We start from the raw sequence: 13,286 nt of genomic DNA, 5'->3' as shown, positions 1-13,286 counted from the left end.
CAACTATTCCAGCTTTGGAAGACAACATTTCGAAGAAATTCGGGCTATTCCGGCCGAAATGCTCGAAAAAGTTGCCCAAAATTGGACTTTCCGAATGGACCACCTAAGACGCAGCCGCGGTCAACATTTAAATGAAATTATCTTCAAAAAGTAAATGTCATGAACCAATCTAACGTTTCAAATAAAGAACCGATCAGATTTTGCAAATTTTATGCGTTTTTTTTTTTAAAAAAGTTATCAAGCTCTTAAAAAATCACCCGATATATTTTAAAATTGAGCTATTTTATGATGAATTCCATAAAATCTTTGCAAATATATAATTCAATAAGATTTGCATTACTACCTGATTATGCATTTTATATACTTAGGTTTGGTACAACACACATATACATATGTACATACTTATGTATGTATTCATATACTTAAATAAATATTTGCTTTGGTCATTAAACTTTTCGTGTTAAAAGACCAAGCGGTCGCACATTTGCCCATATACATATATTTATAAGTGCATGTAAACAAATATAAAAGAACCATACGCATGTTTGTAAATTTGTCTACATCAGTGGTCGGCATGAGAGGATCTGTCACTGTGTTGGTGAGCACGAAAAAAAGTAGCCCAGTGAGAAATTGGAATTAAAATTAAGCAAATTTTATAAATAGTTAATAGTATAATGAAAATTAACAAAATGTCTTTTCAGGATATATTCCCTATTATCTTTAAATGACTTGGAACATAAAAGGCATTGCATGGCACCAAAGGCATTTAGAATCATAAATTGCTCGCATATTTCTCGCAGGGCATATTTGGTTTTGCGCTATAGTCTTCCGTGATGTTAATTCGCAGCTTGCTCGACAACGACCGAACGATAGAGCGTAAGCGTACGTGTGAAGTTAGTTTGCACAATTGGGCTAAGAAATGCCGACCACTGGTCTACATGCAACAAATGTATGTAAATATGTACATTCAATGCTTTATGCGAAATTTCCGTTGACGCGGACAAACAATGGCGAAGCTCATATTTTTTGCTTTCATGTCAAAGAATCAATGTGGCGAGAGGCTGGCGCGGCGACAAAGCATCACTACATTGTGTTGTTGGTAGAAAATTCGAGCTGTGCCGAAAACACAAACGAACGATCGCCAATTGCCACTGCTTCCCTTGCCGCTGTAACAGCTTGTACAACAAACCAGCGTAAATATGTATGTATGTTTCTGAGCTTGCATACATATCGACGCAGATTTTTGCAAGCCGCGTAACAATATTTTTTCATTCCTTAACAAATAGAGTCAATCCCGGTTATGTGCCACATTCAAAGATACAGATTTTTGTGGTTTGTTAAAAATAAAAATATAATATGGCACATAACCGAGTGCGGATATGTAAACGAGTCGTACTTAAAACAATAATTTCTATGATATTTAAAACAAAAAAAAACAAAACTTGAGATGCAGCAACATACGGGCAGTTAAGAGGGATTGGCTTTTAAATGGAGTACTACTTAACCGGGATTGACTGTACACATAAATAAGAGGAATATTGAATATTTTCTTTGAAAAATTTCTTGACTTGAAAATCGACAAATAAACTATGTTGTCAATTTTATTATAATACATTTGAATACTTATGTATATTTGCGGGGTTGTCACTTTTTCCTTCTCATATAAATATCAGGAATTGTTAAATTTATGATTTTTAGCTTTTGCCATCGTCGCGAAAAGACGCTTGTAGGCAAAGTCATGCTCGGGGAGAGCGAGCGAGTTTGCCTGTTGAAAGTACGCTTGCGTTCAAGAAGGAAAATGTTTTTGTTGTGTGTTTTTCTACAAATTTGGGCATCGACTATTTGGCTGCCTTATTATTTTGTGACGCTGCTGATGCTACTGGAAACGATTGTTGTTTTTGTAGAACAATATTTGTAATTTTTGCGAATGACATATGTATCTACATGTGAACGCATATAAGTATGTATGTTGTGCATGCATTATTTGTGTGGGAATGTCATACGCACATATGTATTTACATGTGTACGCATATAAGTACATATGTATGATGCTATTTCAAACGATTGTTGGTTTTGTAAAGCAATGTTAGTAGTTTTTGTGGGTGACATATTTACATGCGTACGCATATTTGTATGTTGGTTTGTGTATACATTATTTGTTCGGCAATGTCGCACTCATATGCATATGTATGTACTACATATAGAGCAGTGCGCTCACACTTTTTACTGATAAATGATCACGATTTGAATTTGAATTGTACTTACATATGTATGAAACTATGTGCTAATATGTAGTTGCGTATGAAAATTTAAATGAAGAAATGTAATTTGCAGACAATATTCTTGTAAAATATTAAGTTTTTATGATAGTACATATGTCATAAATCATAACAAATTATAACATATCCACAAACATATTTGTGAATTTATAACATATTATCAAACATATGAAATATTTAAAAAGTATTTCTTATTTGTACATTACCTACAAATATTACTTTGAAAATAGCATAATTTAATGATAATGTTATCAATTTTGAACGAATTCAGAAAAATTCGCAAAATGATATTCATAACAATTAATACGATTGCATGTAAACGTATAAAAATATAAGCGAAAGGCCAACATACGTCTGTAATGGCAATGTATATTTCTCAGCTAATTTTCTTTGAATGCTCAGCTGTTAAAATTTCTCCTTCTGATCTTGCTGTGGTGAAACACGCTCATCGCATTTTGTTAGCCAAAAATATTTTTTACGCTCTCCGCGCGGTGAACCTTCCTATGATATATGTTCTCTGATCATATAAGATAAGTACATGTACTGCAGACTGACCTATTCATGAGTTTTACAAGCATTTCCCTACGACTAGGGAATGTAGGGAGAATGGACTTGATAAATAGGGTTCCAAACCACAGAAGCATACTCTAATATAGGCCTCACCAAAAAGAAATTTCTTAAGCGGATCTCTAAATTCTTTTGACCAACGTTTAACGAAACTAAAAAAAAGCACCTTTATCTTTCAATCCGTGGCAGATTCATGAAGAATAAAATTGAGTTTGGGATCCACAAAACTTGCACCAAGCTAAAGTTTTGTATTACGTATGAAGTAGGGTCTACAGATCTACGTAAAAAATGCATCGTTTTACATGTTTTAAGGTTCAATGGCATATCATTTCTAACACACCAAGATACTATGTTGTTTAAGTCTGTTTGCAACTGACATCTTTCACTATTTAAACTATATGATTTAGAAAGTTTTTCATCGTCGGCATATAATAAAACTCTTGAATACTTAATAACAGATGACGAATAACAAGAACAGAATTGGAGCCATCTTGGTCCTTATGGCTATCGTTAAATATAACTTGTTGAATTCTATTACTAAGATAAGAAGCAACCCATTTCAGAAATATTGGTTAAAAATTAAGCAGATAAAGTTTATTCAAAAGAATTGAATGGTTTACTTTATCAAAAGCTTTACTAAAATTTGTGTATATAACATGAGTATGCTTATTCTCCCTAAAGCCCGTTGATACCACATGTTTGTATCACCTCTAGCGAATTAGTCACTGTAGATTTCCCTTTAAAAAACCGTGCAGCGCTGAGAAGAAATTAGTGGAGAAATCCAGAAAGTTATTTCCCTGTTACAATTGCTTTAAAAAGTTCAGGTATTGCTGACAACTTTGCTAATCCCCTATAGTTTTCAATGGATGACCCAAATTCACTCTTATGCAAAGGAATTATAAATGACATCTTCCATATACGTACATAGATGGAAATAAGCCTTGCTTAAGAGATGAATTAAATAGTTTTGTTAAGGGTTGGTATACATTAGGGTGGGTCGATTCCGGACTTTTTTCAATTCGGGATTTCTAATAGTGCGCCCCAACTCCGGCCTTGAAATTTCGGAAATTCGCCTAAAATCGTGAAATTGTCTACCTAGCGCCTGAAATACGCATCTCATGGCAAAATGTATAAAACAAAAGTTATTTGTCACGTCATTTGCTACCGAAATGGTATATGTGATGATGGCCGTAGGACGAACCGTTCCCGAGATACGAGCGAAAATGCGGCGCGCCACAGCGCAAGGTGAAAATCGGCTTGCGGCCACACTTCTTGACGTTGATTTCGCCGATATCACTCAAATTCATTCACCTACGCCAAAGGACACGTTCGGATAGATCTCCACACAAACATTTTTTCATCGAGTTCCTACACTATTGTCGGTGATTTCGCCGGTTCTATCACTTACATTCATTTCCCTGCGCCATACGACACGTTCGGACTGGTCTCCACATAAATATTTTTTCATCGAGTTCCTTCACTCTTGTCGTTGATTTCACCAAGTGCTATTACTGAAATGTCCTGTGTTTGGCATATATCCGTACAATCTCTCTGAGTCCCAGTTACATACTTACCAGGATGTTCTTTTGTGTTATCAGTTTGAAAGATTTCTTATAGGGCGACTCCGAGGCGACAACTATGAACCTAGGAGTAAAGAGGTTACAGAAATAGTTGCAAAAAAGGTTGAAAATACTTTCAAAAAGTCATCTATTCTGATAGTTTCACACACCAGAGTTGTACAAATGCTCACATACCATAAGAAATTTCTGACTCTTAAACAAATGTTTTTAAGGAACCCAATAGGTTTGAGCTCTAAAAGAGACGACTTTGTCTCTTCTGCCGGAAAATTATTTGACATCGCTGCTTGTAAATGCATTTATTTTTCTTCTTGCACTTGTTTAAAGGAAAGGAAAGTTCCTATCAATGAACAACCATTTCTCTTGGACCAGAGAACCAGAAGAATTGGTCGCATTAGGAGTGTTGATCTACCTGAAACAAAAAAAGATTACAAAGAAAAATGAACGTAAAGAAAAGCTTTCAAAACGTCATTCAACACCATTCAGATCAGCCAGACTCTCATACAGACGACAACAATGTAGGTGCGTCGCACATGGATTCTTTCAAAAACGATGGTGATGATGAATTTTCTCTTCCATCCTCTAAAATCAAACAAAACACACTAGTATTAGAACACACACAGAGGATCAGGCGAGCTTTGGCACTGACAAATGCAAGATTAGTCGGGCAAAAAAAAGTGTTGGAGTTAAGCTCCAAAACACCGAAAGCATTGACTCTGTATATGGGCTGTATTTTGACGCCCGAAAGACAATAAACTTACACAAGTCAGCGGAGATGAAAAGTACTACCGCGAAACTGTCAAAGAGGAACATATTTCTCTTATAGCGGAACCTGGTTGTCATTACTTTGGCCACGTCACCTCTCCTTTCGGGTCAGCTGAGGATGAGACGCAAGCTATATGGCAACATTTACAAGACAATTCAGTTGATGTGGAACATCTAGAAGTTGTCGGTGCTGATGGCACCAACACGAACACAGGTTAGAAAGGTGGAATCATGCGGAAACTAGAAGAAAGAAAAGGTAGGCCATTACAGTGGATTGTTTGTCTTCTACATTTCAACGAACTTCCGTTTCGTGCTCTTTTCGAACACATAGATGGTGTCTCAAAGAGTCCAAATACATTCTCTGGCGACATAGGTAAACTGCTCCTTGATTGTGAGAAGTTGCCTGTTGTCAAATTTGAAAGTTTTCCATCCTGCCAATTACCTTCTGAGGTTATTAATCCGACCCAACTTAGCACAGACCAAGTTTATCTCTATAAAATATCAGAAGCTGTTATTTCCGGTCAATGTTCCTCAGATTTAGCGTCGATGCATCCAGGTAACATGCGCAAATCTCGCTGGCTCACCTGTGCAAATAGAATTCTGAGATTATACATTTCTACTGACAAACCAACAAAGGAAATAAAGATTTTGGTCAAGTACATACTTACAGTTTACTCACCTTTGTGGTTCTCAATAAGATTCAACAGTTCAATCAAAGATGGCTCGCGCCATCTCTATGCTGCAATTCAAAGGTCGAGATACTTACCTGCTAAACTGCGCAAGGTTGTCGATTCATCCATTCAACAGAATGCTTTCTTTGCTCTTCTAGAAAACATTCTCCTTAGTATGATGACTGACGAACGGATAGAAGTCAGAAAGTTGGCTCTTGACCGTCTTCTGGCAGCCAGAGAAGCAGAGTCTGACACTGTAATGGAAGGGTTAGATTTAATAAAGTGCCAAAGCTGAATTTCAAAGCTAATAATTATTACGATATGATTAACTGGAAGACTATTACCTTGACTGTCCCACCAGTTCTTTGTTTAGTTTCTAACGAAGAACTCATGAAAGGGCTGTCGGGAGACACTGCAGAGGTATGGAAATTTAGTGAATTCCCCTCTCACACCGTGGCAGTCGAGAGAACCGTCAAACTGGTGACAGAGGCATCTTCTAAAGTTATTGGCCCCCAATCTCGTGCTCGTTTTATACGCTCTACACTGAAATCTAGGCAACAAGTGCCAAAGTTTAGAACAAAATCTGATTTTATCAATAAATTTGACACAGATTAGGTAGACAATTTCACGATTTTAGGCGAATTTCCGAAATTTCAAGGCCGGAGTTGGGGTTGAAGATGCAATCCGATCTCAAAACAAAAAGTTGCATTGGAATCAGGAAGTACTAAGGCAACTTTTCCGCACTATTAGAAATCCCGAATCGAAAAAAGTCCGGAATCTACCCACCCTAGTATACGTATGTATTTGGCACATTGTTTAAGAAAACATGAAGGAATCATAACTGGGCCATAATTAAATGATTGATAACTTGAGCTGACACGGAACATTTTTTTTCGGAGATTTTGGAGAGAAATTGGACCTAAAGAATTCAGAAAATATATTAGAAATTGTGTGATTTTCACTGGACATAGTAGACTTATACTTCATTGCGAACGGAAAATTAGAAATGTTGGTCTTGGAGTTGACGAAACTATAGAACATTTTTGGATTACGTATAATATTATTTTTTACTTTGTTTATATAATTATTGTAACATATTTTGTTAATTTCAGCAAATTGTCGACGCAATTTAGAATATTTTGAATAATCAACAATTAAACCAGTTTTTTTTTAATACCATGTTCAGACCGAAAATTTAAAAGATTAGATTACATTTAAGCATTTCATAACCCAACAGTGTTCTTACTGCCGTTAGTGATTTATAAATCAGATGTTTTTGACATTCAGCCATAAACATCAAAGTCTTTATTAAAGGAAAACATTGTAATGTCGTACCTTGTTATAAAAATTGTCTTCTTTTTTCTAAATTATTTCCGCTCAATGGAAATAATTTGGGAATTGTTTGATTTTAACCGCTTAGCAATGAAACATTTGCTGTATGAACACGTAGCACTAAAAATGTGTAGTCTATATGGAGCAAATTCAACAAGGTCTATTTGGATAAAGGCAAGTACATATATAAATATTGGTATTATAACTTCGTTTAATTATAATGTGTATATAATTCAGACTCGTGGCCAAATGTTTTGGGAAGTCAACTGCCAGGTTCATTCAGATGCGTTTTTTAAAAACAACTTCCGAATGAAGCGCAATTCTTTTATTAAATTGTGCAATATGTTGAAAGGTTTGGAGAAGAAAAACACTAACTACCGCATTGCTATTGCTTTATATGCTCTTGGCTCTTCAGCAGAATACCGAACAATTGGAAATATGTTCGGAATTGGTAAAAGCACTGTCTGCTCCATTCTAATTGATTTCTGTCATGAAGTCTGGCGTTGTTTGTGGCCTTTGTATTTGAAGAAATTCCCAATGAACGAAATTCAATTGCGCGAGTATTTAAATGGTTTTGAGTCATTGGGTTTCCCTCAAGTGTTAGGAGCTATAGGTAATAAGTTAAATTTTTCACATTTGAGTTTTTATATATTTTTAAGTTTTAGATGGTTGTCATATAGAAGTTCCCCCAGCTGCAGAAGATGCTGTTGACTACTACAATTACAAAGGCTGGTATTCCACAGTTCTTTTGGCTTTAGTAGATGCAAGGTAAGTTTTTTCATGAAGCTCGTTTAAACACCTAATGTATTTCTTTAATGTTATAGATGTCGCTTTATATACATCAACGTTGGTAGTCCAGGCCGTTGTAATGACTCTTCAATATTTGAGAGATCATCTTTAAAAAGCGAGTTGGCACAATCTACTATATTTAAAGACATGAGTAAACAAATATCGTCAGTTAATGTTCCAGTCGTTTTGTTGGGCGACTCTGCGTCCAAATTTGATGAACATTTGATGAAACTGTACCCATTTTGTGTAAACCAACCTTTGGATAAAAAAAAATTCAACTATATACTATCGAAATGCCGAAGAGTAGTGGAGAATGCTTTCGGTCATTTAAAGGGAAGGTTCAGACGGATTGGAAAAGGCTTGGATAACCACATGGCCAACACGAAAATCGTCATTAAAGCATGCTGCGTTTTGCACAACTTTTTAAATGAGGAAAATGATAAAATTAATGAAAAGTGGATTGCAGCACAACAAATCGAAAACGAATCTCGGCAGTTGCCAGAAGACGTCTCTAACATTTGTGGAAATGTCAACCCAAGAGCAGAGGAAATAAAACAAGCGTTCGTTTCGTATTTCGGTGAGTTATTACATTCAACTTTGAAATATTATAAAACTCAACCGATCCATACTTACATATCTCATAATTCAATTCCAGTACAAAAAAAAACAGATATTTCTATATTTTATATATGTTACATATATATTTTCGTATTCACTTACATATTTATATTTATATTTCATTTTCGTATTCATTTATATATATACATATTTTATATATTACATATATATTTTCATTTTCATTCACATATTTAAATTCATTTTCCATTTTCTTAAACTAAAACTTAAAAACAAAATTTTAAATTTATTTTTGGCGACGAAGGAAGTCGATGAAAGCATCCCTCACTTCTTTTGAATCCACGCGACGTAGAAGGTCCATCGCTTGGGCTTGGGAGCGGCGGCTGTCCTTCTGCATCGTCCTCAATGTAAATTGGTTCCATGTCAACTGAAAATAGAAGAAACAAATAAAAGTGTAAGGAAACATTCCATAACCGTTTTTCATTTTATTATGAATATTGGAATCTACTCCAATGCGCTTAAAACTTACCCACAATGCTATCCTCTACAAGTTCGGCGGAACAAAAACTTTTGAAACCACCTACATACTGCTTGGTGGACCGCCTCATAATATTTCCACCGACTAGGTGAGCCACCTGATGGGCCATTTTCTGCTTTTCTTGTCTAAAAATAAAAACAAAATATTTAATTTATATGTTGACCTCATAATATATTACTCACCTGTATTTGTTGGTAAAATTGTGCAATTTAATTTTAATCTCACTGGACGTATATTCGTGTCCAGCCAAAAGCATCGTACAGGACATTTCCTCGTATATGTGGTTATTTTTCCGCGTTGATCGCAGCTCTGGCATTTTTTGTTGCCACACCTCGATTAAGTCGGATTCGGCAGCCTCACTCCATATAACTCGTTTCTTTTTTTGAGTTTTTTCCATATTTTTTTTACTTTGTAATTTGATTTGTAATCAACGGCAATTTTGAGTTTTATTTTTTTGTCTTCTTTATCTTGTTCGTTTACATTCAGCATTCAGCATCAGCTGTGATAATGTAAAGATTTCCAGTGCTGACAAGTAGATTGCGCAAAATCAGAGTCGCACAGAGAGATTTAGCGTGGATCAGTTTCAAATCATTTCAATGAAGTGATTTGGAACTGTCATTTTTGTATGGCGAAATCTTGATAAATTTTTAAGATTAGTGGGATAATCCATTCAACAGCCGAAATCGTGTGATTAAGTGTCGGTCTGAACATGGTATAAGTTTAATAGCACGAAACTTTCTAGGTTTTAATTTACATCTCTCGAAAACCATAAATTAGAACTCATTCTTTGAGTAACAACACGTTTCGGAACATATTTTTCAAATAAATTTAAAATGGTTTCATTAAAATGGGAGGCACTCAATTCAATATTGCCACTGTAATCAGACCAAGTTACTTTAGAAAATTTATAATTCATCTTCTTAAAATTAGCTTTGGCAAAGTTGAACCAAGAACAAAGGTGTTGATATGAACTAAGTTGGCCGTGATTTAGATATTTATTTCCAAAGTGGGATGATATGAGTCCTCTGGCAGAACCAAAGAATAACATCGGACAACAGAGAATATTAAAGCATTATCAACGTAAACCAGATCTATGAACTTATCAAACTTGTTTGAACTTAAATTAATTTGATTAAGACCCAATTCCGACATTTCATCTAAAAACTCGTAATAATATATAAGCGAGTACTACCGGGAATGATGTAGTCATCAATAGATTTCCTTGATAGACACGGTAAATTGAAATCTCGCAAAACAATCATAGAATCAGTATTTATAGCCATGGGAAAAACATTATTTATTAAAGAAGATTGAGGCGGCATATAAGATAAAGTTAATTAGATGTGGCCACTATTATCGCGAATTCGAATGCACTTAAATTCCATGAAATCTGCATGAAGAACATCGACTTCTTCAGATGGAATTGAAGAATGAACGGCAAACAGGACACCACCTCACATTCTGCTCAGCCTAAATATTTCAAATTCGCTATTGAATATCTCATTATCAAAAATGTGGGGCTTTAGCCAAGTTTCTGTGAAAGCAATGATTTTAAAATTACAATTAATGCTATTTAAATACAGATCAGTAAGTGTTGTATTAGGACCTCTAACATTTTGACAATAAATACTCAGCGAATTATTGTTAATCAGTTTTTTGTATCAACGGGTTTTCTTAGCATTTTAGTGACAGCTACAATGAGTTTATCACGTTTATGCTCGAATTCACACACAAAGACCCGAGATGGCCAGAATGAGCTTTCAGAAACCAATGGAAAATTGTCAGCGGATATGTCGATCTTAAAAGACAAAATATCCCTGTCGTATTTGAAATTAGAAATAGAATCCAACAGGCAGGATGTCAGTCCAGCACATTTAAGATGGGCAAGACCATCACCTAGCCAGCAATAAACAAAGCGGTCCGACTCGCCTTTTACAGAACAATGCGGGAAATTGATAAAAAAACAATATTAAATAAAAATAGAAAAAATTTAAATAATAAAAGTAAGAAGAGCAATGACACAAATATTTATAACAAATAAATGCAATAAAAGCAATTGGTTATCAAAGACAACAACCAATGTAGCGAGCAGTTTGAGATGAAAAGTAAAAAACTCGCAAACAGCTGTGAACAAAGACAACGATTAAAAACAAGAAAGAAATTTAAGTAAGCAAAATGACTCCGCGGAATAAATTAAATTTAACACACAATTAAAGCACATTTCACTTACTTCAATAGTACAATATAACAGTGGTATGTACTTATCTTAACAGATCACGAGAGCTGCGGAAAAATATTTGAGAATTGTAAAATATTTTAAATCGAGAAGAACTATGTTGCCACATATTCATATATCAATTTGTATCATATTATCAAGCATAAGAAATATTTAAAAAATAACTATTATTCGCACATATAGCAACCCTTCTCGTTTTCAGCTGTGAAATTTCGTGCTGTTGCAAATTTGTTTAATTTATATTTAAAACTTTATTGCGAAAATATCTAGATTAAGGGGGGATCCTGCTTTTGAAGTTTCAAAAAAACGATTTTCTTTGCTTAAATCTCTCATACATATTTATGCTGGTTTGTAGGCGAAGCTATTACAACGGCACGGTGACAATCGGCATTCGTTCGTTTGTCTTTTTCGGCTCAGCTCGGATTTTCTACCAACAACACAATGTGGTGACTCTTTGTCGTCGCGTCAGTTCTTCGACACTTTGACGGTCTGAACACAGAGAGCGACACGACATGACAGCACGACAGTGAACTGTAAATGACGTGGTCAATTCTGCTACATGAACATTTGTAAGAAGGCAGCGACATAACATTGGCCGGCATGTACACAAAACAACACAGCTTTCCATTTTGTACGTACACAAATTCGTTGTTGTCGTACTAATCAATGAAATTTGAAGATTTTGTTCAAAGTGAAATTTTTTATGCAAAAAATAAGTCAATAGGTAAATATTTTTGTTTTAAATTATCAATTGTTATTCTTCTTCTTCTTAATTGGCGTAGACACCGCTTACGCGATTTTGGCCGAGTTAACAACAGCGCGCCAGTCGTTTCTTCTTTTCGCTACGTGGCGCCGATTGGATATTCCAAGCGTAGGCAGGTCCTTCTCCACCTGGTCCTTCCAACGGAGTGGAGGTCTTCCTCTTTCTCTGCTTCCCCCGGCGGGTACAGCGTCGAATACTTTCAGAGCTGGAGTGTTTTCTTCCGTTCGGACAACATGACCTAGTCAGCATAGCCGCTGTTTTTTAATCCGCTGAACTAATCAATTGTTATTACAAATGATATAATAGAGCTATTTTATGCTTTTATTTGTAAAATGACGTCAAGTTTGTTAGAGTTGTGAATAATTTTATATTTTACATATTAATGGCATCACCACTCTACCTCATCTCTCTACCTTCAACTCTACTGTCGTTGGCAAATATAAAAATATATTGAAGTTAGCGAGAGCGACAACTGTCGGCCTGCTGTCGTGTAGTCGTGCAACTGTCAAAATAACTGCATCCACAAGAACGTGTGTATTTTAATATTTGACAGATGTCGTTTGCAGTCTGTCGCGCTCATTGTGTTCAGCACATGAAGTCGTGTAGTCGTGCAGCTATCTAAATAACTGTGTCCATAAGAACGTGTGTATTTTAATATTTGACAGATGTCGCTTGCAGTCTGTCGCGCTCTATGTGTTCAGCATATGACTCTTCGACAAAACGTGAGCTTCGGCCATTGGTTGTCCGTTACAAGGGAGATTTCGCATGAAGCAATAAATGTACATAATTACATACAAACATGCGTGTGGACAAATTTACAAACATAAAGCGTTTGGTTCTTTTTAATACGCTTTTATTAGCTTCCCTTGTATGTATGTTTGCTTGTAACTTTTTTTTAAGTGGTACTGAAACCTAGAATATTTGAGCGACACTGTAGGAAGGAAAACATAATTATGATATGAGTATAATTTTGTATGAATGCATGCATAGTAGTATTTATAGCCAATTTGGACTTGCATATTTAATAATTTTATTTGATTTTTAAATAATATACCATACTAATAAATATTTTTTATTATGTTCCTTGGCCATAGAAATTGAATTTATCACAACAATATGCAAATACATCGTCTATCATATTAATCTTATTATCTGTTCATATGAATGTATGTATACGCATGTGCGCGTTCAGA

General features: G+C 35.2%; 2 protein-coding genes across 2 annotated transcripts in view; one reads left to right on the top strand and one right to left on the bottom strand.

The window, feature by feature from the left end:
- The window catches only part of LOC120780383, a 374,181-nt gene that overhangs the window by 46,003 nt on the left and 314,892 nt on the right, over window positions 1-13,286 (bottom strand). The gene's annotated exons all lie outside the window — the stretch shown is intronic.
- On the top strand, window positions 7,304-9,092 carry LOC120780317. The gene is made up of 4 exons (XM_040112610.1): window positions 7,304-7,804; window positions 7,857-7,959; window positions 8,016-8,557; window positions 8,861-9,092. Exons 1-4 carry the CDS (start codon window positions 7,318-7,320, stop codon window positions 8,869-8,871), a joined length of 1,143 nt encoding a protein of 380 aa, XP_039968544.1. The 5' UTR covers window positions 7,304-7,317; the 3' UTR covers window positions 8,872-9,092.

This window comes from Bactrocera tryoni, unplaced genomic scaffold (assembly GCF_016617805.1).
Source record: "Bactrocera tryoni isolate S06 unplaced genomic scaffold, CSIRO_BtryS06_freeze2 scaffold_25, whole genome shotgun sequence".
NCBI lineage: Eukaryota > Metazoa > Arthropoda > Insecta > Diptera > Tephritidae > Bactrocera > Bactrocera tryoni.
The sequence above is the reverse complement of the archived record's forward strand: the minus strand, read 5'-3'. Positions and strand labels throughout refer to the sequence as shown.